Genomic DNA, 27,922 nt, shown 5'->3' on the forward strand with positions numbered 1-27,922 from the left:
CAGAACATTTCACCATCTCTAAAAGAAACCCTGTACTTACCCACCAGCAGCCAATCCCCAATCCCCTCGTCTCCCCCAGCCCTAAACAACCACTAATTTACCCCTTGTCTCTGTAGGCTTACCTATTCTGGACATTTTATATATTTAGCATACATCAAAAGATGATCCTTGGCACTCTTGTCAAAAATCAGTTGACTGTAAATGCGTATATCGGTTTTTAAAAATAGCAGGTCACCACCTAAACCTGAGCCATAAGAGGGATTCAGTGGCTCGCAATCATCCTTTTGGGGGGGAAAAAAAAAGGAATAGACTAGAAAATGGAGCACTTCCTGCATTGTCAGAGGGAGGGTGGTTGTGCGAAGCTTTTTTTTTCTTCGTGTATCACACCCTCAGAAAAGGGTATGGCTTGATGAGTTTCACAAAGTGAACTCTCCATACAACCAGTGGCCCCCTGAAGCCCCCCCTCCCCCGCCCCGTCTCTGCTCCGTTCCCCCAGGGGTAAGTACCAACCCCGGATCTATCATCTTGGAGTAGTTAACCTATTTGTGTTCTTCCTATAAATGGAGGCGTGCCGTATGTATTCTTTTGAGTATGGCTTCTTCTGCTCAGCATTTTGTCTGTGACATTTGTACTTGGTTTTGCTAGCCCTGTAATATATAGAATAATATAGAATAATAGAACAACAGAATATATTCATTCTCGTTGCTGTATAGTATCCCATTGAGTGAGTAGACCTGATTGATTTATCCATTATACTGTTGATGGACATATAGGCTGTTTCCACTCCTTTTCTTTTCTTTTTTTTTTTTAAGATTTTATTTATTTATTGGAGAGAGAGGGGTGGGGAGGGACAGTGGGAGAGGGACAATCAGACTCTGCTGAGTTTAGAGCCAGACATGGGGCTCGATCCCACAACCCTGAGACCATGGCCTGAGCTGAAATCAAGAGTCAGATGCTTAAGTGACTGAGCCACCCAAGCTCCCCTCCATTCTTTTTCTGTTATAGGAAACAGAAAAGCAGGGCTGCAAAAACATTCTTTGACATGCCTGGTTACCCCCATAACATCTCCACCCCCTTGGGGTTCTTCTCCTCAGCCAGGGTGGGGGGAGGCTGATCTTGTCATTCCAAAGCCTCCAAGGCTACAAGTTTGGTCAGGCTTTAGTGCTGGGGTGACGGAGGGAGGTCTCAGGAATTTTAGGATTGAGATGAGGTCCAGGCACCCATTTGGTGGGTGATGTCCAAGGGGAGAATCTCTTCCTGACTCAGGACTGCTTCTGGGTGGGGCATGGGGCCTGATAACCCTCTGTATGGTGTCTTTCAGCCCTTCGGCCGTGGAGCGATGAGGGAGTGCTTCAGGACGTAAGTGACTCAGCCTGGCTCTCAGGGGCCCTGCCCAGACTCCCTGGGGCTCCTAAGAGCCGGGGCATTGCAACATTTCTGGCCGAGAAACCGAGACAGTGGCCTCTGCTTCTTGTAGGCCAAGCATCTCTCTGTTTGGGCTCCATCAGACTACACGTTTGCCCTGCCTGTGGGGATGGGCTCAGGGAGAACATGGAGTATCCCACTAACCTCCACTCTGGTGTTTGGAGGCCAAAAGATGTGGGATAAGAGACCTTTAACAGTGTCCCTTAAGCCTCTTCCCAGCTCTTTGAAGGATGCAGTGGGTCAGGCTGGGTTCCTGGTGGACCCAAGTGCCCAGGCAGGCCCTCTGCTATCTACCCCTCCACCCCAGGAAGAAGCTCTCCAACTTCCTGCACACTCAGCAGTGGAAGGGGGCCTCCAACTACGTGGCAAAGCACTACATCGAGTCCGTGGACAGGGACGTGTACTTTGAGGATGTGCGTCTACAGATGGAGGCCAAGCTCTGGGGAGAGGAGTATAATCGGCACAAGCCCCCCAAGCAGGTGTGTGGCAGCCCTCCCTGCCACCTCCCCACACAAGGGACGGAGACTGGACACAAAGGCAACAGTGACGCCAGTCACAGGTCCCCTTCATGGTCTTAACGGCAGCTAGTAACAGCCGTCATCTATTGAGCACGATCCACTATATGCAAAGAGTCGTTTATTCCTAAAAACAGAGCTCTGAGGTTGTTTGAGGTTAGAATGTTTTGATCCCATTTACAGATGGGATCTGTTAGTCAGGATTTTTGTTTGCAAATGTTAGAAACGTGCTCAAATGGGCTTCGCGCTAAAGAGGAATTTATTGCCTCATGTAACTGAGAAATAGTGCTGGCCACAGGTACGGCTGGATCCAGGACCAAACAGGATGTTGAAAATCTTCCCCAACTCTAGCCTTGGTGTTGATGGCGTGTGGGCCGCAAGCAGCTGCAGGCTCACTTCCTGCCTTTTCAGAAACCTTGGTGGCAGGACAACACCTGTTTTCCCGGAAGTTCCAATGAAAGTCTCAGAACTGGGTTTCATTGGCTCTGATTAGGTCAGGTGCCTGTTGCTGAGCCAATCACAATAGCCAGGGGAGGGAATATGCAGATTGGGCAGGCCTTGGGCCTTGTGCTCACCCTTAGAGGAAGCAATGTGGGTCCTTCCCCCAGACTATGCAGACTGAGATTGGTGGCTCCAAGAAAAAGCAGAGGGAGGGGAGAACGGATAGCGTGTCTGCCCCTGGGGAGCCCCAGGCTCAAAGGGGTTAAGTGACCTGCCCCAACAGGCAGGAAAGGAGCCAGGGCTCAAAGCCAGGCATTCCAGGCCCCTGGCCAGTTGGCTCCTTCAGTTGAGCCCCCAGGTTGTTTAGTGACCCCGGGCCAAGCAGAGTTTCCTGTTGCCTGTGGGCATTTGAGAAACAGCCCTCCGTGTCTCTGCCCTGCCCAGATTCACAGCTCAGCTTTCCCACTGTTTGAACACCTATGCGATAACATGGTACTCTCTCCTGGATGCCTCGGGAGAGCCGCACCTCCAAGAAGCCAGCAGAATTTATCGAGCACCTCTTGTTTGCGTGGCCCTTGATTAAGTGCACTTGGGGTAGACCCGAGAAGCTACAGTCCCCACCCGTGGGGTCTGTGACCTCCTCAATAATTTGCTTCATATCATCCTGGCCTCCTTTCTCTTCCTCCCTAAGCTTGTTCCTGCCTCAGGATCTTTGCTCTGGCTGTGCCCCCGGCCTGTATCATTGTTGTCGTTCCCCACCCCCCCGCCCCAACCCCAGCCCCATCCTTGCATGATGAGTTCCTTCTCATAGTTCATGTCTCAGCTCATATGTCACCTGTTCAGCAAGGCCACCCCAGGCCATCCTAAATGAAGGAGCCCTCCCACTGCTGTCGTCTGTCAGGTCATTCTGTCAGTTCTAGTTTCTTTTCTTTCTTTTTTTTTTAAAGATTTTATTTATTTATTTGACAGATAGTGAGAGCGGGAACACAAACAGGGAGAGTGGGAGAGGGAGAAGCAGGCTTCCTGCGGAGCAGGGAGCCCGACGCAGGGCTCGATCCCAGGACCCTGGGATCATGACCTGAGCCGAAGGCAGACGCTTAACGACTGAGCCACCCAGGCGCCCCCAGTTCTAGTTTGTTTTGCTTGGAGCAGTTAGCGCTATCCAAAAGGGTCTTGTTCCTGTAGTTAATATTCTGGTTGCCTCCCTCCGCCAGGAGCAGGGATTTTATGCCTTGTTCACTCTGTATCACAGTGCCTGGGTGCTCAGTAACTACTGTGCTTGGTGGAACTGATGAAGGGAAAGGAGTGTACCTCTTTGGGGAGGAGCTGGTCATCCCTTGCTGGCTGCACCCCTGCAGCTTCTTCTCTCCCAGTGAGCCCATTGGCCAATCAGGTGGCCCCGCCATAGGTTTCCTTATAGGGATAGAGCCAGTATTTGGGGGTGGGAACCTCTGAGAACCAGCTGCTCCTTCCCCTTAGGCGGGTTCTCGGAACTGAGGCCATGTTTGGGGCAGTTCTCAGCTCGGGGCCTCTTCATCCTCTGCAGCTGGGTCACCAGACAGTTCCTTGGATGGTTGTTTCCTTGGGAAACCCAGACCTGGATCCTTCTATTGTGGGTCTTGTTGAGGGGGATGGGGTGCCGTGGGTAGTGTCTCAGGTCTTGCCAGCCCCACTTTACAAACCATTCAAAGGACTTACACATTTCCCTCTGCGTATAGATGAAATATGTGCTTGGTAAAAAATTCAGCAAGGAAAGTCTAAGTTCCCCCATAACTCCCCATTGCAGAGAGAGAACCACCCTTTCTAGTCTGGTGGCTACTGCTCTAGAGTTGTGTCTACTAGTAATATGAGCATCAGCAAATGTTGACGGACTCTTTCACGTATCACCAGATTTCATCCTCACACTAAATGTGAGATTCCCCATTCCACAGGTGAGGAAACTGAGGCACAGTTGGTCCATATTCAGTGTATTAGTGTAAGGCACGGGCTAAGGTGCCTAGCATACAGACCCATAAACGTGTTCTAACGCAACATGGTTTCTTTCTCTCTCATCTGACTGTCCTGCTTTGGTGGGGGAGGGGGCGGTTCACGGTGGGCTGGTGCCACGCCTCCTTAAGGCATCCAGAAGCCTGGTTCCTTCGGTCTTGCTGCTCTGCCTTCCTCTGGGGTGTGGCCGTGGACCACGAGGCCAGGTTGGCCTCACTGGCAGATGTCGGCTCTACAGCCTCGGGTTGGCCAGAGGAGGAGGGGGCAGGCTGGGTTGCCATGGTCACTGCTGCTCGCTTCCCATTGGCTGGGCTTGGTCACATGGCTGCACCTAGCCGCCAGGGAAGCCAAGCCATGTCATTTACTGGATGGCTGTGCATCCTGTTAGAACTCACATGGGGGTTGTCTTAGTCCCTATGGGCTGCTCTAACAAAATACCACGGACTGGGCAACTTACAAACAACAGAAATCTATTGTTTACAATTTTGGAGGCTGAGAAGTCCAAAATCAAGGTGCTGGCATGGTCACATTCTGGTGAGGTCCCTCGCCTGGTTCCTTAGTCGGTGTCTTCTTGCTGTGTCCTCACATGGCGGACCTAGAGAAGGAGCTCTGTGTGGTCAGCTTTATCCGGGCGCTAATCCCATTCATGAGGGCTCCTCCCTCATGAACTAATCCCCTCCCCAAAGGCCCCACCTAATATCATCACTTTTGAGGATTAGGATGTCAACATAGGAATTTTGGGGAGACGCATTTAGGCCATCACAGGGGTTTTCATTCTCAAAAGGAAAGGGGAGAGTGGATTCTGGGGACAGTTGGCAGTTTTAGCTGCAAAGAGCTGATAACTGATGGAGCCAGGATGGGAGCCCGGGCAGGCTGGCTTCTCCTAAGTCCTTTGCTCCGATCTGCCATCGGAGGTGAGTGCTGCCGGGCTCCTGCCTGACCTGCTCCGCTCCCACCAGGTGGACATCATGCAGATGTGCGTGGTGGAGCTGAAGGACAGACCGGGCAAGCCTCTCTTCCACCTGGAGCACTATATCGAGGGCAAGTACATCAAGTACAACTCCAACTCAGGCTTTGTTCGTGATGACAACATGCGCCTGACACCACAGGTGAGGCCCCTGAAGGGGAGGGTCCCTGTGGGTGTGAGGTCTCACCCGTAGAGGGTCCTCAAGCCTCATGGAGCCCCCCTGAAGTAGATTCTGAAACGGGACCACCCAGCCAGCTTCTGTGAGCAGACCTAACATCCCTGCAGGATTAAACAGGGTTCCTCCCTTTCCCCTTTCCCCTCTACAACCTCTCCTTGCAGGGAAAGGCCCCACTGTGGGCAGAGCTGGGGTGTTGCAGCCCCTCAGTGGTGGCTGACCTGTGTCCATGCAGACTACAGCCTGGTCTTTTGCGGTCGGTCACCTTACTCTTCCTGTCTCCCCCCTGCCCCTCCCCCAGGCCTTCAGCCACTTCACATTTGAGCGTTCCGGGCATCAGCTGATTGTGGTAGACATCCAGGGTGTGGGCGACCTCTACACTGACCCGCAGATCCACACCGAGAAGGGCACTGACTTTGGAGATGGCAACCTAGGTAGGTGGGGAAAGCCAGCTCGTTTCCATGGAGACCACACTCCCTCTGCCCCGCAAATCTCCCAGCTCGTTGTATACCCAGGGAGACCGGCTGAGGTGGTAGGTTGGCTTTTCCAAGATGGTGGGGATGGAAGCTTGGGACGCCTGACACCTGCCACTTCAGCATATTCGATGCCTGCCCTTGCCACATTTATGGTGCCCAGCGCTGCCCTGCCCCTGTCACAAAGCAAGTCAATGCTCCAGACTCCCCTGCTCTGTCTGCAGGTGTCCGGGGGATGGCGCTCTTCTTCTACTCTCATGCCTGCAACCGGATTTGCAAGAGCATGGGCCTCGCTCCCTTTGACCTCTCGCCAAGAGAGAGGGACGCCGTGAATCAGAACACCAAGCTGCTGGTGGGTGCCCAGTGGGAACCTGCTCAGAGGGACCGGGGGCCCTTCCACTGCTAGGCCAGTAAGCCATGCTTCTCTGTGATGGCAGCCTAGGCCCTGTGATGCTTACTTGAAGAGTTTCAGGGCCCAAAGGATCTCAGCCCCATCTGTGCCCCTCATCCCTCCCAGATCAGTGCACAAAGCCCTTCCAAGTGTCCCCACTAACACAGTAACTGGGGTCTACTTGATCGGACTATTCTGATCAGAGTGAGGAGACCAAATGTGTAGAGTGAGTGAGAGAGGTGTGTGGTATGTGTATTTGTGTGGCGTGTTGACAAATGGCTGGACTAGACTTGGACCTGGCTCTTCAGGCACCTTGGCTATGTCCAGGATGTGCCCACCCCCTCTGCCATTACCTTGATCAGATAAAAGAGACGTTTGGCAAAGACCAGCTTGGGATTCTGGATGTATGGTGTCAGGTATTCCCCAGCTCAGGGCTGTAGAGTATGGTCAGCACTTTGGGAATGCTGGCTGGCTTTGAGCTTTTATGCCAGATGCCCCTTTTTAGAGGCCTTCGGGTTAACCCCCCACTGATTATTTTTAGATTTCTTGCTAGTCCCTAAACAGGTATGTATGGGAGCTATGGACTGAAAGGGCCTCAGGGTTCAGGTGAACAACATGCTACTAAAAGAGTCCTTCACTCCCCAGAGGGCTCCTATGTAACACAGGTGTCCCTGTTAATTCTCCAGCAATCGGCCAAGACCATCTTGAGGGGGACAGAGGAAAAGTGTGGGAGCCCCCGAGTAAGAACCCTCTCTGGGAGTCGCCCCCCCCCTGCTCCTTCGCCTTTCAGAGAACTCTGGAGATGAGAACATGAGTGATGTGACCTTTGACTCTCTCCCTTCCTCCCCGTCTTCGGCCACACCACACAGCCAGAAACTGGACCACCTCCGTGAGTGATGTTTTGGTCCCTGGTCATCATGCTTGGAGGGGACAGGCACCAGAAAGAACACTGCTAAACTGGCTTTCACTTACGTTAGGAAATCAGATATGCTAACCAAAAAGGGTCATGGCCCAGATGGTTTTACGAGTGAGTTCACTGAATAAATTTTCAAGACACAAGTCATCCGAATGCTATTAAAACAACCCCTAAAAAAAAAAAAATAAATAAAACAACCCCTATTTTAGAAAACAAGGTAACATTTTTCAGTGTGTTTTCTGAAACTAGCAAAACCTTTATACCAAAATTTAACAAAACAGCAAAAAAAGAAAACCTACATTCCAACCTCACTTATAAATAAATACACAATACAGAAATTCTAAATAAAGTATGAACAAAAACCAGTAGTATCCTAAAAAAATACTCTGTCGTAATCAAATAGGGTTTTTGCAGGCATCTGAGAGTTGTTCAACATTAGGAAATTAATGAACATCATATGAATAGGTCAGAGGAGGAAAACGGAATCCTTATTCCCAAAGCTGAAGTGACAGAGTTGGCTGATGATGCGGGTGTGGGGTCTGCAGGAAAGAGGGTGGGCAAAGATGACTCTCCAGGGTTTTGATCTGAAGAACTTCAAGGGCCATTTATGCAGCTGGGGCAATCCACAGAGGAGCAGAAGAGGAAGATTTTAGTGTCAAATGTCAAGCCTTTTAGACATTTCCACTTAGAAGACCCTGGGTATAGTTTGAAACAGGATTTGACAGACTTTTCTTAGAAGGCCAGAGGGTAAATTTTTTAGACTTTGTGAGACATATGATTTCCGCATTAGCAGCATGAACATGGCCATAGACAGCACTCAAATGAATAGGTAGGGCCTTGTTCCAATAAAGACACTGCATTTTATTTATTTATTTTTAAAGATTTTATTTAGTTATTTGACAGAGAGAGAGAGATAGAACAAGTAGGCAGAGAGGCAGGCAGAGGGAGGGGGAGAAGCAGGCTCCCCGCCGAGCAGGGAGCCCGATGTGGGGCTCAATCCCAGGACCCTGGGATCATGACCTGGCCGAAGGCAGCCGCTTAACCGACTGAGCCACCCAGGCGCCCCTAGACACTGCATTCTATATTTCATGTAATTTTCCAATATCTCAAGATACTACTCTTTTAAATTTTTCAACCACTTTAAAATGGAAAAACCATTATTAAGAACCACATAAAAAAAGGAAACAGGGCGCCTGGGTGGCTCAGTTGGTTAAGCGACTGCCTTCGGCTCAGGTCATGATCCTGGAGTCCCGGGATCGAGTCCCGCATCGGGCTCCCTGCTTGGCAGGGAGTCTGCTTCTCCCTCTGCCCCTCCCCCCTCTCATGTGCTCTCTCTCATTCTCTCTCTCAAATAAATAAATAAAATCTTTAAAAAAAAAAAAAAAAAAAAAAAAAGGAAAAAAGCCAGAATTGGCTGTGGAAGCTCAGGGCGGGAGATAGAAACTGGGAACCACCAGGAAGGAGGTGGTTGGTTTTTAAGCCATCTGAGGCTTCCCCAACCTGTGGGTGCTCATTGGGTCCCAAATACACACATGGTTGTTGTTCCTTCACACCTGCACCTCATTGAAGGCCAACCATGGCCCAGGTCCGTGTGCTTCTAAGCACATTGCACGAGTATATTTACATTACAACTTTGAGGAGGCACAGAGGTTAAGTTACCTGCTCAGGCACAGAGGTTAAGTTACCTGCTCAGGACTACCCTTACAGGCCCAAGGTCGTGTAATGGGGAGGGTGTAAGGAGCTGGCTACCAGAGCTTCTGGGTATGGCCTGCCCTCCATTTCCAACAGCTAGCAAGTGGCAGACCATGAATAAGGGTTTTTGTTTTTTTTTTAAGATTTATTTATTTATTTTAGAGAGAGAGCAGAGGGGAGAGGCAGAGGGAGAGAGAGTCCCAAGCAGACTCTGCTAAGTGAGGAGCCTGACACGGGGCTTGATCTCATGACGTTGAGATTATGACCTGAGCTGAAACCAAGAGTTGAACACTTAACCGACTGAGCCATCCAGGCACCCCAACTCTGAATAAGTTCGTGAGGAAGCACTGTAGCCCCCCCAGGCGCTGACAACATTCTTTTCCCATTTTTGCACCTTCTTAAAAAAATTTTAAAATTTTAAATGAAAATTTTAAAATTTAAAATTTTAAAATGAAAAAAGGCTGGTGAATTCAGCTCTAGGCTGTAGCTGGTCTTTTAAACAGTTCTCCTGATGGAGCTGGTGCATTATCTCTGTTTTCTCTTGCCCAGAATGGCCTGTGTTCAGCGACCTTGACAACATGGCACCCCGAGAACACGACCATCTGGACAACCACCGGGTAAGCTGGAGAGGGACCAAGAAAGCAGGGCTGGGAGCAATGGACTCACTCCCAGTCAGGACCAAGGCTGAATTCTCAGACCCAGAGGTGGGCAGCCCAGGTCTACTCCGGGCACTGCCAGGGGCCCCAGAGGAATGCAGATAACTCTCAGCCTCCTGCCCCGGGCAGTGGTGTCCTCTGGGAAGAGCTGGCTCCGTCGCAGTTCCCAGAGATGGTTAGATCTCTTGTGTGCCCCTCTAATTTGGATTCTAAAAGGGAATCCAAATTAGCAACAGTGCAACCTTCTGGTAAATGCCGAGCGAGCTCAGCCCTGGGCTGGTCTGGCCACATGCGTGTGGATAGCTGTCCTGGGGGAGGGAGCTATCCTGGGTTTCAGACGAGTAACTTACAGCACAATCCGATGTGATGCTCTCAGGCTGGATAAACAGGACCGGTTTCCAGCAGCCTCTGACTGATCTGTGGTAGGAAGCTGAAGGCATCACATTTGCATTCACGCAAACTTATATTACAGTGTCAAAATAAAAACCCCTAGGAATTTTAAAAACAGACTTTGCAGAGAGGTCACCCTCGCACAGACTTCAGGTGCACTTGAAGCTGCACCCTGGGATTGCTCCAGAGGTTCAAGTTCACTCGTGACTGCTTTTCAGAGTTTTCGAGTGGAAGAAAAAAATAAGAGGAGCTGACATTATGGAATTGTCCCTATGGGCAGACGCTATTTTAAGAGCTTGATAGATACTCTCCTTTAAGCCTCAACAACCTATGAGGTAGATATCATTTTTTATTCCGTTTATAGTAGATTTCAGTCTAGACTTAGAATAAATTTTAGAATTTCAAAATAGCTCACACATTCTCATGGTTGAAAAGGAAAAGGTCCAGAAGATTCGTAAGGTGAAAAGCCTGTCTCCCATCTGTCCCTCAGCCACCTGCTCCTTAGCCCTGATCTCAGAAGCTGCCTGGGCAATGCTCTCGTGATCCTGATTTAGAACTGGGGACACTGAGGCACAGAAAGGTTCAGCCACTTGCTCACGGTCACTCAGTGATGGAGTCACGGTTCAAATCCAGGCCATCTGGCCTCAAACCCACTCTCTGTACTGCTGTACTTTGCTTCTTTTCTCCACCTTGGAGTGGGTATTCCCCCCATTTCTCAGATGAGGAAACGGGTTTGGAAAGGTTGGCTGCCTCGCCTGGGGTCCCAGAGCTGGGAAGTACAGAGCTGGGGTATGAGTGAGCTCTCTATTGCTCAGCTTGGGATTCAGTCCAAAGGGTGGGAGGAGGGGCCCAAGGTCACGTAATGGAGAGGGTGTAAGGAGCTGGGTACCAGGAGCTTCTGGGTATGGCCTGCCCTCCATTTTCAAAAACAGCCTTTCACTCAGCACACCAAACACTTCAATCGAGTATCTTATATCTCAATTTTTAAAATTGAAGTATTTTTTTAAAGATTTTATTTATTTATTTGAAAGAGAGAGAGACAAAGCACAACCAAGGGGAGAGGCAGAGGGAGAGGGAGAAGCAGACCCCCAGCTGAGCAGGGAGCCCGACATGGAGCTTGATCCCAGGGACCCTGGGATCATGACCTGAACTGAAGGCAGATGCTTAACCATCTGCGCCACCTGAAATTTTTTTTTAAAGATTTTATTTATTTATTTGACAGAGAGAGACACAGCGAGAGAGGGAACACAAGCAGGGGAAGTGGGAGAGGGAGAAGTAGGCTTCCCGCAGAGCAGGGAGCCCAATGCGGAGCTCGATCCCAGGACCCTGGGATCATGACCTGAGCAGAAGGCAGACGCTTAACGACTGAGCCACCCAGGTGCCCCTTGAAATATTTTTTTAAAAAGAAACCAGAATAGCCTTTCAGTTCACACAGAACAAAAGCCTTGGGGGAGATAGAAGAGAAGTCCATAGTGCTTCTAGACACAAGGGCAGGGCCTTTTTAGGATATGCAGCTCCTCGGGGTGGCGGGATCCCTGGCCAGACCAGAGTCTAAGGATTCCTCTGTGTATGTTTGCATGGCTCCTGCCTGTCTAGGAGAGGGATCCATTAATACTGGTGACACCAAACTTCTTTTAAATATGTATTTATTTCAGTAAAAAAAAAATGGCTTATCTATAGAGAAATAATAAATATGAATTCACAAAAGTGGTTTTACCTGGAGCAGGAAAGAGATACGGTAGGGAGGGGCACACAAGAGATCTAGATTTTAACAGTAATGTTTTAATTTCTTTTAAAAATAAAAGATCTAGGGGAGCCTGGTGGCTCAGAGCGTCGGGCTCTTGATATCAGCTCGAGTCGTGATCTCCGGGTCGTGGGATCAAGCCCCAGGTCGAGCTCTGTGCTCAGCACAGAGTCTGCTTGGGACTCTCTTCCTCTCCCTCTGCCCCTTCCACTTGTTCTCTCTCTCTCTCTCTCTCTCAAATAATCAATCAATCTTTAAAAATAAAAGATCTGAAGTAACTAAGGCCTAATGTCAGGAGCTGACAAAGCCGGGTGATAGGTGCATGGGAGTTCATTTTAGTATTTTCCGTTCTTATTGGCGTGTTTGAAATACTTCTTAGTAGAATGAAGACGGAAACGTAAAAGTATGAGCTGAATAGTGATGCCGGTGACATGCAGATATGGCCAGAACCGGACGCTGTAGACAAATGACTGAAGTTTTAGAGATTCTGAACTATCTAGAAGAATAAAAAATATGTCGTGGTTTTGGCAGAGGACTTCGTTGTAGTAAATATTGCTCTCAGTGCTACAGTTGTGTCCGTGGGTCATAGCCCATAAACCAGCCTTTGTTTTTCTGCTTGTGAAATGGGTGAGCTACTCTTAATAATAGCACTTCCTCTGATCCACAGTGGCTAACACCTCACTTCCTCCTCAGCCTTGGATATAGGTGCTATATGAATCCCGTGGCTGAGGAAACTGCTACCCAGGGCCCACAAAGCTCAGACTCGAGCCCGGACAGTCTGGCTCCAGAGCGCAAGCTCTCTGCCACTACTTTGTACTGCTCCCTTGTCACCCAACCAGCAAGGGCAGGGGGAAGAGAATGTTAACTGAGGTGACAGGACAAAGAGGAGAGAGCAAATGGCTGGGATGTCCGGAAGTCACCACCACTCAGGACCACTGAGACCCCTAGGACCATCTTCTCTCCACAGGACTCCGAAAACAGTGGAGACAGTGGATACCCCAGTGAGAAGCGGGGTGATCTGGATGACCCAGAGCCCCGCGAACATGTAAGGAACCCCCAAGGAAATGAGACCAGAGTGTTCTATTGCCTCGTTGTCCAGGAGGGCGGAAAGGTGGGGGGGGGGAAACGTGAGTGGGTCTTGAGAACTTAACAGGTAAATGGATACATGAGATGATTTCAGATAAAAATAAATGCAGGGCACAAGATAAAACAGGATAACGTGGACTGAAAGTTTAGTAAGGGGTCAAGTATGGGGGATTAGACAGGGTTGAAAATGTTGGACAACTCTTACGGCGAAGCTGGAACCTCTGGTTATTGGGTAATAGGTCGGAATGGTGCTAGAGTAGGTGGGAGGGTCCAGCTCCACACGTGGTATTCCGGCGTCCCTGGGGAGGACAGGTTTCCAAGGGAACCCAGCAGCATCCTGGTGAGGGTGGCTTCGGCAGTGTCTTCCACGTAGAGGTTTTGCCGTGTGCCAGAGTTGAGTCTGAGCCTTCGCACCAGTCTTGCTGGCAACCCTTTGGTCTCAGCTCTGTTCCTGCAAGTAAGACTGTCACGGGAGCTTTGGTAAGAGGAAGGAGGTTTTCTTGGAGCTCGTCTGCCACGATCCTGTGCCTTTGAGTCATTTCCATCTGTGCACACAGAGAGGGTGAGGGCAAGGTTGTGGGCACACCAGCACATCGGTCCTGCTTGTAACCCAGCATCCTCTCCGCTTGGCACACGAGAGTCCAGCTGCCCTTCCTAGGGGACAGGCCTGTCCCTTAGGAGGAGGGTCCCCTGGCGGGGGTGGGGGGTGGCGAGGGGGGCTGGGCCTGTCCCCTAAGAGGTTTCCCCTGGAGGGGAGGTGGGGACCGGTTCTTGGGAGGGAGAGCCGCTCCATGGCTCATCCTGTCCTCCTCCTCCCTCAGGGCCACTCAAACGGTAACCGGAGGTACGAGTCAGACGAAGACAGCCTGGGCAGCTCCGGACGGGTAATGCGCCCCGAGGCATCCTTGTCATGGCTGTGTGCTTGCCTTCTCCAGCCTCCGCAGCTCCTCTCTGCTGTCACTGCTGCCTGCCCAGGCGCCTCACACACCAGCTAAAGGAAGATTTTGCAGAGGAGCCAGTCCTCTTGGCAAATGCTTTTTGATCCCCTGGCTTGGGCGGGGCCCTGGGGCATCTGAGGAGAGGAATAGAGAAGAGCAGGATAGCCCGTCCTGGTAGGGCAGATTATAAGGACCACAGCTCACATGTCAAAGTAATGCCATATAACCTCATAGCATTTGTTAACTTGTTGCAACCACCTAATGAGACAGGCTAACGTTATTCATCCCCATTTTGCGTCTGAGAAAACCGAGATCTTAAGCAGCTTTCCCCGGGTTCGCTGGCAAGTGTTTCTATGCAGATCATCTACACCATGCGCTATTTATTTACCGCATGGGACGAGGTCTCAGCATGGTGTGGAGCAGGGTGGTTCAACCGTGGTGCTGCTGACATTCTGGGCCGGGCCCATCTTTGTCATGGGGGATGCCGTGTGCACGGCAGGATGTTTAGCGCACATGGACACGCAGCTACCTGGCTCTGTCCTGCAAGGACCTTTGGAAGAGAGTGTCTGCAGCTGGGAACATGTTGTGTTTTCAAAACCCATTCCCCAAAGCATCCTGTTGATGCACAGAAGCAAGCGGAGTGGATTTGCTGCAGGGCCTGAAGTCAGACTTTTCTGGTGCTTTGTATGGGTCACAGGCCAAGGGGGCAGCTTAGGGCCCAACCTCCCCAACCAAAGCCTGCTCAATAAATGAGAGAGAAACACTTTGAACTGCCACAGTACTTCTGCTGGCCTTTGTGCTATGACATTCCCTCAGCGCCCACAAATTGGCAGGATTTGAGGGGTTAGAAATGGAGCCGTGTTTGTCCAAGAAAATTTGACACCTTAAGGGTTTGCTCCCTGCAGCTTGCTAGCCTGGTTTGTGCAGTAGGAGCGGCCGGCGGCTGGTGACGGCACCTGCGCTCCTGCCCCTCATTCCCTGGCCCGTAAACCGGGTCCCATTCTCTCCTGCAGGTCTGCGTGGAGAAATGGAATCTCCTCAACCCCTCCCGCTTCCACCTGCCGAGACCTTCCGCTGTGGCCCTGGAAGTGCAGAGGCTTAATGCTCTGGACCTTGAGAAGAAAATCGGGAAGTCCATCCTGGGGAAGGTACCAGCAATGCCCATCTCAGAGCCCTCTTGCCACTGACCCAGAGCCCGGCCCACGCTTCTGCTCCACTAATCGCTTCCTCCTGCAGGCTGGCTGGGTGGCCCGGGGGGTGCAGCTGCCCAGGCAGCCGGGCCAACACCCAGGTCTGTGCGGCAGGTGCATCTGGCCATGGTGCGCTACCACGAGGGCGGGCGCTTCTGCGAGAAGGACGAGGAGTGGGACCGCAAGTCGGCTGTCTTCCACCTGGAGCACGCAGCTGACCTGGGTGAGCTGGAGGCCATCGTGGGCCTGGGGCTCATGTGCTCACAGCTGCCCCACCACATCCTGGCCGACGTCTCTCTGAAGGTGAGGGGTGGCAGGGACCCAGCCATGACAGGGGTTCGGTCATCATCCTCCCCATCCTGCAGGTTTGTGCATGCCCCAGAAACTTCCTGAGCACCAGTTTGGGGCCAGGCACTTGCTGGTTAGCTGAAACTGGTGGGATTGGGCTCTGCCCCTGAAGAATGAGTACAAGGTGACAGTTTCCAGGCAATTACGACACGGCGTGATGGGAGAAGCAGAAGATACTAGGGGAAGCAGGTGGGGAAGGGCCCCGAGTGGGTGTCACAGGGTCAGTGGAGGCTTCCTGATAGCAGGTTCCAGCTGGGTCCCCGGTAGTGAGAACAAAGCCCGACACACAGTACATACTCCGTGTACATTTGGAGAACAGATGAATAAGGTAACCTCTGAGTTAGACCTAAAAGCTGAGTGGGAGTCAGCCAGGCAGAGTGTGGGAGGTGAGCCGTGAGCAGAGGTGACGGGACGGTCAGACGTGAACAACTTTGCTGCATCAGGTAATAGTTTTAAGTACTGAGAAATGTGTCTTCGATTTCCTGTGCTAGTCACCGTGTCATGATTACAGACGTGACACGCTTTTAAGTTTAATCTACATTATCAATATTTTCCCCATCCCTTTGTTTTCATCAAAAAGAACAATCAAATTCTGATCTGTAGAGTGGCACCTGGCTCAGTCGGTGGAGCACGCGACTCTTGATCTCGGGTTGTGAGTTTGAGCCCCATGTTGGGTGTAGAGATTACTTAAAAATAAAATCTTTAAGGGGCGCCTGGGGGGCTCAGTTGGTTATGCATCTGATTAAGTGGTTAAGCCTTGATTTCGGCTCAGGTCACAATCTCAGGCTTGCTGATGGAGCGCTTAAGATTCTCTCCCTCCTTGGGCGCCTGGGTGGCTCAGTTGGTTAAGCGACTGCCTTCGGCTCAGGTCATGATCCTGGAGTCCCGGGATCGAGTCCCGCATCGAGCTTCCTGCTGAGTGGGGAGTCTGCTTCTCCCTCTGACCATCCCCCCTCTCATGCTCTCTCTATCTCATTCTCTCTCTCAAATAAATAAATAAAAAATCTTAAAAAAAAAAAGATTCTCTCCCTCCCTCTCCCGCTGCCCCTCCCCTGCTCTCCCTTTCTAAAACAATAAATAAATAAAATCTTTAAGAAAAAAAATTCCTGATAACTTCACAATCGGCTGTCACGAGACTGTAGAGCCAACTCCAGTATAAAGCTGCCTTTGGCTTGTTCCCCCAGCATCCGCCTCCAAGCCTGGCACAGAGAGGACACTCAGGAGGATCTGAGGCCTGAATAAAGTAATCTCGGAGCCCAGAATGAGTGGTGAGGGGCCAGGACTGGGGGAAGTCTCCTTGTGACCTCAGGCTGTTTACACAAACCACACCCTGGCAACCTTGTAAAGGGATTGAGAAGCCATTTCAGTTTCCCCATCTGTAGGCATCCCGAAGGCCTTTCTCTGGAGGATGGACTCTAGCAGCTTCCCCTAGCAGGAGTGGGGTTGGACAGAGCTCTGCGGTTAGGAAAGGGCAGGCAGGAAGGAAGTGAGCTGTGTCCCAGCAGGCTTATGGCTTAGCAAGTAAAATGATGGGCATGCGCCCTAGAACCTACTGTGAGCTCTAGAAAGCCCATCACCCACTTTCTCCAATGCCTCCTTTTTGCTAAGGCATTCATTTACTCGGCACATGCTTTTTTCTTTTCTTTTTTTTTTTAAAGATTTTATTTATTTATTTGACAGAGAGAGACACAGAGAGAGAGGGAACACAAACAGGGGGAGTGGGAGAGGGAGAAGCAGGCTTCCCGCCGAACAGGGAGCCCAATGCGGGGCTTGATCCCAGGACCCTGGGATCATGACCTGAGCAGAAGGCAGACGCTTAACGACTGAGCCACCCAGGCGCCCCCTGGCACATGTTTTTGAGCGTCTCGGTCTCCTACACTTGGCACTGTCCTGGGTCCCTGCTCTCATGGAGCAAACTTTTCAGGTGGGGAACGAGGTAGTACAGACTGTAATTAACAAATAAGAATCTTTCCAACAGAATTAAAAATAACTAGCCTTTATTGAGCACTTCCTGTGCCAGGCATTGTTCTAATATGCTGGGGAAAAAATATGACAGGGAATGTGACAGAGGGGCTGGATAGGACTCTTGTGTTACTACACAGGTTCTGGCTACAGGGGAGGCTGAGAAATGTAGTCTTTAGCCGGCCAGCCATGGGCTGGCAAAAATATGACAGAGGAGAATGGATATAGGGACAGCTGGTGGTCTTCTGGGAGCCCAAAGGTTGAGAAGGGCCTCGTGGGCTGATAGAGGGTTTGGGATTTGTCTCTAAGCGAGGTAAGAAGCCATAGAGCTGCTTTTGATAGAGAACTGTGACCTGACTTGGTCTTGAAAAGCGTCTCTATGGCTGCTTCGATGGAAAGGATCTTGGGGGAGCAGCACGGAGCAGGTAGGAATGGGCAGTGTTGGTAGGAATGTAACATGGTGCGGCCACGGTGGGAAACCGTTGGGCAGCGCCTCCAACGTCTAGGCGTAGAGTTACATATGACCCAGCAATTCTACTCCTAGTATCTGCCCAAGAGAATATAAACACACAGGCGCCTGAGTGGCTCAGTCGTTAAGCGTCTGCCTTCGGCTCAGGTCATGATCCCAGGGTCCTGGGATCGAGCCCCGCATCGGGCTCCCTGCTCGGCGGGAAGCCTGCTTCTCCCTCTCCTGCTCCCCCTGCTTGTGTTCCCACTCTCGCTGTCTCTCTCTCTCTCTCTCTCTGTCAATTAAATAAATAAATAAAATCTTTTTTAAAAAAAAAAGAAGAGAATATAAACTACACAACCGTGTGAAGACTTGTAACAGATGTTCATAGCAGCATTATTCACAATAGCCAAAAAGTGGAAACAATCCAGACATCCACCAACTGATGAATCAAATGTGGTATATCCATACAATGGACTGTTATTTGGCCATAAAAAGAACAAAACACTGATACATTAAAACCTTTAGGCTAAGTTGAAGAAGCCAGTCACAGTAGACCAGGTAATATATGATTGCATTTTATACAAAGTGTCCAGAATAGAGAAATTTCTAGAGACAGAAAGTAGGCTAGTGGTTCCTTAGGCCTGGGTGGGATGGGGCATTTGGGAGGTGATGGTGGAGGGGTATGGTGTTTTGGTTTCTTCTTGGGCTGCTGAAAATATTCTGAAAGTGGTAATGGTGATAGGTGCACATTCTGTGAATATACTCAAACTCACTGAATTGTGGGTTTAAATGGATGAATTGTACAGTATATGAATTATATCTCCATAAAGCTGTTAAAAACTTTTTAAATTAAAAAATAAAAATAAAAACTTTTTAAATAATGGAAGTGGGGGGAAAAGAAGAAGATAGCAGGAGGGGAAGAATGAAGGGGGGAAAATCGGAAGGGGAGATGAACCATGAGAGACTATGGACTCTGAAAAACAACCTGAGGGTTCTAGAGGGGAGGCGGGTGGGAGGATGGGTTAGCCTGGTGATGGGTATTAAAGAGGGCACGTTCTGCATGGAGCACTGGGTGTTGTGCACAAACAATGAATCATGGAACACTACATCAAAAACTAATGATGTAATGTATGGTGATTAACATAACATGATAAAAAAAATAATGGAAGTGGGGAGCCCTACTGGACGCAGGAGATGACGTGGCTTTCTGGAGGAATCGGAGCAGATGGAGTACAGTGAGCAAGAGTGGGCTAAGCTGGGGATGCCTGGGTGGCTCAGTCAGTTAAGCGTCTGCCTCGGCTCAGGTCGTGATCTCGGGGTCCTGGGATTGAGTTCCACATTGGGCTCCCTGCCCAGCGGGGAACCTGCTTCTCCTCCTCTCTCTCTGTGTGGTCTCTCTCTCAAGTAAATAAAATCTTTAAAAAAAAGAAAAAAGTGGGCTAAGCTTCCATTCCTTCCTGCCTCATTTCTGTCTCTCTCCCCCTCTTTGGTTTGTATTGACAGGAGACAGAAGAGAATAAAACCAAAGGATTCGAATGCTTACTGAAGGCAGCTGAAGCTGGCGACAGACAGTCCATGATCCTGGTGGCTCGGGCTTTTGACACAGGCCAGAACCTCAGCCCAGACAGGTACTGTGGTTGTCGCTCAGGTAGAACTGTGGGATCTTGGGCTGCAGGTGGGGGCTTCCCCTCAGTATCAGCACAGACCCGGGTTCCAGGCTCAGCTCCCGCAGTCCCAGTCTCCTACTGTGGACGAGATAATTCACCTCCCTGATCTCAGTCTCTTCACAGTGTGAAATGGGAATAATTAAAGAACTTGTATCCCAGGGTGGTTGTGTGAGGGTTAATTGAGATGATGCCTGTAATTCTCACTGTGCTTGGCAGATTCAGTGTAAGATAAATGACGGACCTCTTAGCCATTATGTGAAAAGATTTGCTCTTGATCCAGAGTGGTTGTCCCTAGATGATGGGATTAAGGGTAATTTTAGTTTCCTCTTTCTACTTTTATTTTTATTTATTATTTTTTAAAGAACACTTTTATTTACTTATTTATTTATTTATTTATTTATTTATTTTGGGGGGCGCAGAAGGAGAGGGAGAGAGAGAATCTCAGACTCCCCGCTGAGTGGGGAGCCCAGCGCAGGGCTCGATCCCATGACCCTAAGATTGTGACCTGAGCCGAAGTCAAGAGTCGGTCACTTAACTGACTGAGCCACCCAGGCGCCCCTCTACTTTTATTTTTACTATTTTTCACTTCTGAGAGGGAGAGGAGGGAGTGAAGCGAGCTCCAGTGGTGATTCCAGTGTGAGTTTCTGGCATGGCTCTGAGTCTCCTGGAGGCTACGACTCTGTGGGTGCAGGCACTTTTCTAGCTGTCTCCTCGGGCTGAGGGGCCAGGACTGGTTTCTGCAGAGGGAGGAAGAGAGGGTGGCCCAGCTTCACCTCATCTCCTTGGCTTAGCCAGTGGGAAGTCCCAGAGGTGCCAACAGTGGAGATCATTTGGGGGAATTGAACTGGTCATGGGACCCATTGCTCAGCCCTGTGGCTCCCACTGGGTCGCAGCTACCCCTGCTGTCCTCAGGAGCCCATGGCTTTATGGACGGGAGCAGGGTGGGCATGTTCACTGTCCACACCTACAGGGTTGGAGCAGCTTGGAACTTCCCTCCTCTTTGGGTCAAGGTCTCATCTTCCCCCCGCCACCCCACCCCCGGGTTTAGGGAATGTCAGGACTGTCGCTGTGTCATATCCAGCTCTCAGTGTCTAAAATGTCTCACTACGTGACATCCTTCCTGTACTACATATCACGCAGCCCCAAAACTGATCAGATATCTACTATGTGACAATAACGCCCCCTTCAATTTGGACTGTACCTTCACATATCTGTGATTTTATCTCACTGAGAGCAAGAACCCGATCTCCTGCATCTCTAATCCCAGCGCTTATCGCAGAGCCTGGCTTACTAGTTGAATAGGGCAGGTCTTTTTAGCCCCATTATATAGGTGACTCAACTTGTTCTGAGAAGTGAAGGGACTTGCCCGTGGTCAGATAGCTAGCAAGTGACAGGGCCAAATCCTGGGTCTTCTCCCCTCTCCTCCAGTGTACTATGCACCAGCCTGCTTCTCAGTGGACTCAGAGCTATACTGGCGTGGAGAGCAGGTGAACAAAAAAGGCATGACACAATTATGTCAGGTCAAATGCCAACATGTATGGCTCCCATTGATTTCAGTGGGGGAGCCCTGCATGCTGGAGCTGGGCGCTGAAGATTTGTCTCTGAGGTCCTTAGGAAGTCTTTGCTCTGTGTGTTTTCTCCTCATGCCTTTTGTTTACGTTTTATTCGAGATGATAGTGTTTTGTTTTTGATTTGTTACGAATTTTTTTTTAGATTTTATTTATTTATTTATTTATTTATTTATTTATTTATTTATTTGAGAGAGAGCACAAGCAGGGGGAGAAGCAGACTCCCCGCCGAGCAGGGAGCCCGACACGGGGCTTGATCCCAGGACCCTGAGATCGAGACCTGAGCCCAAGGCAGACGCTTAACCGACTGAGCCACCCAGGCACCCTGTTAAGAATTTTTTAATATTAAGGCTATCAATTCTTAGGCATATGCTTCTCTTTAAAAAAAAAAAAAAAAACTTTTTCAGGGATGACTGCCATCACTGTGGGGGAGGGGAGGCACATACTCCGCTTGATAAGCATTGTTACTGGGTTTGGGGCAACTGGTTTTTTAATATTCGTGTAGTTAAATCTATCACAATTTTCTTTTATAGCTTCCGCTATAGTCATTTTCTTATTCTTCTTCCTCATTCCAAGCAGTTCCAGCCTCTTCCATTCAGGGCGCGTTAATTAAGGGCCAGCTCTGGGTAAGGCAGGGCCCCATGTAGGCCCAAATTTGCATTTATGTGGTTTCAGCCTTCTCAGAAGTTACCACTTAACATGGGAAGGAAAAGTCATTGGAAATTCCGAGGCAGGGTGGGCACCCTGACCACTGGGTGTAGAGTCGGGTGGGGGTGGGCAGGGAGAGATTAGGCCCTTTCTCCTCTTTCCCGTGTAATGCGTTTGGGGCACTTCTGCTTTGCCCTTCTAGACCGGGGAGGGTCAAAGCTGAAAAGAGTGAGATCACGTAGTATAGCGGCTTCCAGTCCACTGTTAAAACCCTAGTTTGTTGGGTATGTCACTGATAATTTTCAAATGATTTGCCCTTTCTATGAAATAAAATGGAATCAGTGTTATCTCCTGAACCCCATGCCAGCCAGCCACGTGTTTACGTTTATTCCTTCGGCAGACATTGAGGGAAGCTGAGCTATTTGCCAGGCCCTGGGAATGCAGCAGTGGACAAAGCAAAGTTCCAGCCGTCTTGGAGCTTACGTCCTAGCCAGGGGAAACCATGATAAACAAGTGAATAAGTAAACAGGAGAATTACAGATTGAGGCGATTGTAGGAAATGGGGTGTTTGGGGGTGGTGCCTCCGAAGAGGTGACATGAGCTGAGGTTGGGGGGATGAGGAGTCAGGTATGGAAAGACAAAGAATGAATGCTCCAAGCGGAGGGAGCAGCAGGTGCAAAGGCCAAGGGGCAGACAGGGTCTGGCATGTTCAGGGTAGAGAAGGGGGCCCAGCCAGTCTGGCATGGAGGGAGGTTAATGGGAGTGAAGACAGGTGGAGCCAGGTCAGGTAGGGCCTCAGAGGAGAGGCCAGCAAGTCATTGGAACTGTGGCTCCTGCAACATTTCATGAGGCCCATAGACTTTCTTATCTGCATCTCTCCTTGCTCTTTCCTGATGTGCTATAAATAGGTACTCACATGCTTAGTTAGCACACTCCAAGAAAAAGAGCCCGCTGCCCTGTTTGCTCTGTATTTTGTGTTGTTCAGATGTGGATGGAACCTGTGTCTGCCCTCGGGGGCTTGGCCATTCATGTGCTATTGTAGGGAGAAAGAGTTGAGGGTAGAAGGGCAGAGCCAGAGAGAGAAGCCCGCTATTCTGGGGAGAGTCCTGTGTTTGCTCGAAGGAGAGACAGAGCTGGCCAGCACAAGCAGAACCAAAGATGGGGCTGAGTGACTGCTGTTAGCTTGGATGGTTCTGGAGGCCTTGGCAAAGGGTCCCCCACCCACCTCTTCTCCTGCTTGAGTCGTAGAGCGGATTGGCTGGTGTCCCAGCCACTGCTAATGCTAGCCCATAGAGTGATTTTGTACAAACTAAAAAAAATGCCCCCTTCCTCAAGATACTGTACATCATCTGTTGGAAATTGTGTAATATACCAATCTTGCTAGGGAAAGCTACTTGACTGCTATCTTAATATATAAATCTACAATGTGAATGGCACCCCTTAGATATGGTAGCATTGGGTACTATGGGTCGTGAATCATAGGTGGTGGCCCCCACTGGGATCCCTGACTTGTCCCTCCTGCTGATGGGCCTCCTCCCTCCTGCCCGTTGCCGTGGAAACCTCTGACTTGTCTTTTGTATGTCCTGGAAGGTCCCAAGACTGGCCAGAGGCTCTGTACTGGTACAACACAGCCCTGGAGATGACAGACTGTGACGAGGGCGGTGAGTATGATGGGATGCAAGATGAGCCTCGGTACACGCTGCTGGCCAGGGAGGCTGAGATGCTGTTCACCGGCGGCTGCGGGCTAGAGAAGGACCCGCAGAGATCAGGTAGGGCCTGACTGACCTGCCACTGGGGGCGGGCAGGGCTGGGCCGGGAGGGACATAATTCCTGTCTCAGAGGGAATTACAGCAAGATGCAAGACGGAGTCTCTTCTTTCATTGGAGAGGAGAAAGATTCCTACTGGTTCTGTGTGCCCACATGGTGCTGGTTTAGGAGGGAGCTTTATGGAGCTGATATGCAGATGAACATTTTTATCTTAATGGTTACATATTAGAAGTTTGGTATTTCAGCAGTTTTAAAAATTGAACTGACATTTTCATTCCATAAAAGTCACCATTTTTAAGTGTATGGTTCAGTGGCTTTTAGTATATTCATCATGTCGTGCAGCCATCACCACTATCTGATTTCAGAACATTTCCATCACCTGTTAGCAGCGACTCCCCCTCTATCCCTGGCAACCACCAACCTACTGCCTGTCTGTATGGATTTACCTGTTCTAGATGTTTCATATAAATGGAATCATACAATATGTGGCCTTTTGTATCTGGCTTCTTTCACTTAGTGTCATGTTTTCAGGGTTCACCCATGTTGTAATGGGTATCAGTGCGTCATTCCTTTTTATTACCAAATGATATTCCATCATATAGATATACCACATTTTGTTTATCCCTTCATCAGTTGATCTGCACGTTTTGTATACACACGCACACACATATATATTTTTTTCCGTTACATGATAAATATACTGAACTCCTGATTTCGTAGGACAGGCCTAAATTTAAAAGTTTAAAAAAATTTTTTAAAGGTGGTATGTAAAAAAAACCTAAGCAAATAATAATGCAATTCTATAATCCCTTATTTGAAATTTCTAAATCCAAAAATACTCTGAAAACCAAGTGTTTTTGTACACATTGCACAGATTTTCTTGGAAGCAAAACCTCTCCAGAACTGACACGAGTCTGTTTATAATCTTTTTTTCTTCCCCTTTCATGCATTCCCCGCAATGAGCCTTGTAAAAATCCTCAGTCTGGTTCTCATTGGCTCAGATGGAATCCCCCGCCCACCCCTAAACCAATCACTGAGCTCATGGAGATGGCTTACTCTGATTGGTTGTGCTTAAGTCTGGATGTCTGATTGGCTATCAGTGGAAGTCCGTAAGGCCTGGTGGGAATGGGAAGGGTGCTTTGATTGGCCAGGCTTGAATCACATGCCGGGTCAGGCTTGAATCACGTGCCTACCCAGGTTCCACGCAGGGCGAGGGGATAAGGAGTAGATTGGGTATTTAAAGGAGTCTTAGGGTGCTGTTCCCAGGTAGGGGTCGGGGGACACGGGGCTGACAGAACAACAGGTGGTTCACCTCTCTGTGCCCCACTTTGCTCTTTTTCAGGCGACTTGTACACACAGGCAGCCGAGGCCGCGATGGAAGCCATGAAAGGCCGGCTGGCCAACCAGTACTACCAGAAGGCGGAGGAGGCCTGGGCGCAGATGGAGGAGTAGCTTGCCAGGAAAATCACTGCTGGCCAGTCCCAAGCGAAAGGGCTAAGACGTGGGGGCGGGGGGGGGCGGGTTGCGGAGAAGACTTATTGACTTATTTAGGGTTTTTTTTGGCGGGGAAGGGCAAGTATTTTTAGTGTGTTATAAATCAACTTTTGTATTGCGTCTTTTGACTCTTGAAAATGTCTTTGCTATTGGCGAAGACGCTACAGCTGTCCTTTAGGGCAGCATCTTGGGGAGTGGGGATTGAAAAAGCAGCGCAGTGAACCAACATATCGTTTTGAGCTTTTTTTTTTTTTTTTTATTGGTCATGAGATCTAAGAACGTGCTTCTCTGCTATGGATAAAAAATAGGGCTTTGGGCTTGGCTCACCAGCTTTTTCAGGCTGTACTGAAATGAAATCTTAGGCCCACAGAACTTGTTTCCTGAGCTGTGATGAGGAAGGTAGAGCTGCACGTTAGCTTTCCATGGGATGTGTATGATCATGACTTAGTGCAAAGCCTTACTTCTCAGAGCATTTGGAAGCATGATGGCATCCTTCTGTGGATGTGAGATTGCGCAGTACCCAGGCCCCCTTCCGCTGTTGGCAAAGGCCTGCACACTGACCGTTTGCTAATCTTATAGTTTAATTTCCTTCCCGAATGCAACTGATTTTCTGAAATACAGCCAAATTCCGTTTTTTTTAGCATGCTTTCTACAGTGGGCTTTATAAAACAGGTTTAATTTTTTTGTATGCACACATTTACTACCTCTAACTTCATCAGCTAGTGTGGAAGTGGGTGCGCCTCAAACCTTTTACATGTAAGAACAGCAACTTGGATTTGGAGCCTTTCCTCCAAGCTGACATATACTTCACATCTCAGTGGCAGCATCCATAGTGTAACTGAAGTATCTCTGTACAGTGTTCCTCTGTGTTTTCTTAGCATCTGACCTTCATATGTAGGCTCTGTTCCCCAGGCCCTGTCCTTGCCATTTGCTGCTTGAAGCTGGGTAGCTTTTCTTGTAAATTGCAGCAGTAGGATTTCAGCAGCAACCCCTTGAGATTTATCTAAGATGTTTGAGGATGAGAGGGCAAGAACTATAAACACTCATTAATTCCAGTAGTTTCCCCAGGGCCAGGCTGTGGCTCTGTATTTAATGAGCTTTCCCTTTAAAAGGAATAAGATTTAATATCAGTATGATTTTAGCTGGTGTGTCAAGGCAAAGAAAACACACTGCTTTGATCAAGCCCAAGTGCTAAAGCAGCCTCTCTTTCTGTGTTAAAATGAAAACAAAACAAAACAAAAGCAGAATGTGACATACAAACCGTTCTTACCTGTCCATTAAAACAGCTCTTTCAACAAATTACTGTTAAGTGCTGTGGAATTGTGAACCTGTGCAAGCATTTGAATCTTTGGTCCCAAAGTTCAGAGTGTGCACTAGGTGCAAAAAATCAAGCGGACTCAGAATTACCCTTGGAAAAATTCCTTTACCCAATCAAGAAGTTGGCTTGCGTTAGGTTTTTTGTTTGTGTGTTTTAAAGCAGTGCATATAGTTAAATTGCATATGGTTAATGTACTCCAGAAGCAGCTTGATTGTGACTTATCTCTTATCTCCGTAAAGGGCCAGATAGTAAATATTGTAGGCTTTGTAGGTCATGGGGTCTCTGTTGTAACTACTCAGCCCTGCTGTTGTAGTGAAGAAACACCCAGGAACCGTACTTAAATGAATGAGCTTGGCTGATGTTCCAATAAAACTTTATTTACAAAAACAGCCTGCCTAGGCAGTAGCTTGAGGACTCTAATTCTTGAGTAAGGGTTACTACAGTATGTCCTGAAGGCAAAAGCTATCTCAGTTTTTCAGCTTTCAGTGCTCAAAAACACAGTGCCTTGGCAGAGTGAGCACTCGAAAAATGTGTGAGCAAATGGAGAGCCAACCCTAGTCACAGCACCTAATCCGTGGCTCTGAGTCTTCCAGCCAGTTAATGATTTGTTGTCTGAATTGACTTGCAATGTCAGTCCTCCAGTTCCAACCCACCCACCTCCATGGCCTTAACTCAGCCAGCTTCTCTTCCAGGAGGCTGGGTTATGGCTTGGATAGAGAGCTAAGCAAATGCTTATTGAGGACCAGTGAGAGTCAAATAATATGCAAGATGCTGAGATTTTTCTGAGCCAGTAGGAGAGCTTATCCTACCTTCAAAACCTAGTTTTGTGCCTGCTAAAGCTGGTTAGAGCATCTTTTTTTTCACAGATTCTGGGCATGCAAAAACAAAAGACAAAGAACCCCAGGACATTCTGGCCCAATTGGGAAGACATCAGAGACCATCTTCAAGAGCGAGTAGCAGGTGGAGGTCCAAGAGATCAGCAGAGTCTGGAATATAGTCCCGTATCTTCCGACATAGATGGAGAAACCAGGGTTTTGAAAGACAGACTCTCACAGTGACAGTGCTGGTTAGCAAGCTAGCTGCAGCTAGGATTTGAAAGCTGCTGTTATTTAGAGGATCCCAGGGATAAAATTTAAAATTAGACTAGAGTGTCATGTCCCTTTCAGCTTTGCTATTGTTTTGTTGTTTCTTTTTTTTTTCTTTTAAGCAGACTTTTATGGATGTAAGAAGGAAAAAAAAAATCCCAACCCCAGGGCATCTGAATATCCCTGCGCCTCCCCTCCCCTGAGGCACTGTGGGAATTCATCATCAAATGCAAACTTGGGGAACCAAGCCCGGTAAAGTGCCCTCGTTGTTATCTTAGTGATTTCCTTTCATGCCAGCACATTTGTCTGCTGTACTGGACATGATTTACAAATCGACATGTTTCCAAAGGCATACGCAGCTTGTGTGGGGGGGAAAGGAGACAAAATATACATATTCTCCGCATGGATTTGTGCCTGTTAGTCCTGTTTCTAGTCTCAAGTAACCATTTAACCTAGACGAGGTGGACCCTGGGTGGGGCCCAAAGGAGAGGCCTGTGTTACCAATTTATTTTTGCATATGTATTCAGTTCCATATCATCGTTTCAAATAAAGTGGTTTCTTTCTTTCCGGTCTCAAATTCAAATGCCTCCTAGTAACAAGGGACGGAGGCTGCCTGGATGAAGCAGCTT

General features: G+C 49.1%; 1 protein-coding gene across 1 annotated transcript in view; it reads left to right on the forward strand.

Annotated features, from left to right (window-relative positions):
* The window catches only part of EEF2K (eukaryotic elongation factor 2 kinase), a 62,869-nt gene extending 35,011 nt beyond the window's left edge, over positions 1 to 27,858 (forward strand). The window contains 15 exon segments of the mRNA XM_021686818.2: positions 1,322 to 1,359; positions 1,733 to 1,904; positions 5,327 to 5,476; positions 5,811 to 5,943; positions 6,207 to 6,334; positions 7,060 to 7,137; positions 7,139 to 7,262; positions 9,531 to 9,598; positions 12,739 to 12,816; positions 13,679 to 13,741; positions 14,809 to 14,943; positions 15,100 to 15,288; positions 19,250 to 19,374; positions 23,220 to 23,398; positions 24,739 to 27,858. Of these exon segments, the coding sequence (XP_021542493.1) occupies positions 1,322 to 1,359; positions 1,733 to 1,904; positions 5,327 to 5,476; positions 5,811 to 5,943; positions 6,207 to 6,334; positions 7,060 to 7,137; positions 7,139 to 7,262; positions 9,531 to 9,598; positions 12,739 to 12,816; positions 13,679 to 13,741; positions 14,809 to 14,943; positions 15,100 to 15,288; positions 19,250 to 19,374; positions 23,220 to 23,398; positions 24,739 to 24,848 (1,770 nt within the window). The 3' untranslated portion in view covers positions 24,849 to 27,858.
* Positions 27,859 to 27,922: the final 64 nt, after the last annotated feature.

The sequence above is a fragment of the Neomonachus schauinslandi genome, chromosome 5 (assembly GCF_002201575.2).
Source record: "Neomonachus schauinslandi chromosome 5, ASM220157v2, whole genome shotgun sequence".
In the NCBI taxonomy this organism is placed as follows: Eukaryota; Metazoa; Chordata; class Mammalia; order Carnivora; family Phocidae; genus Neomonachus; species Neomonachus schauinslandi.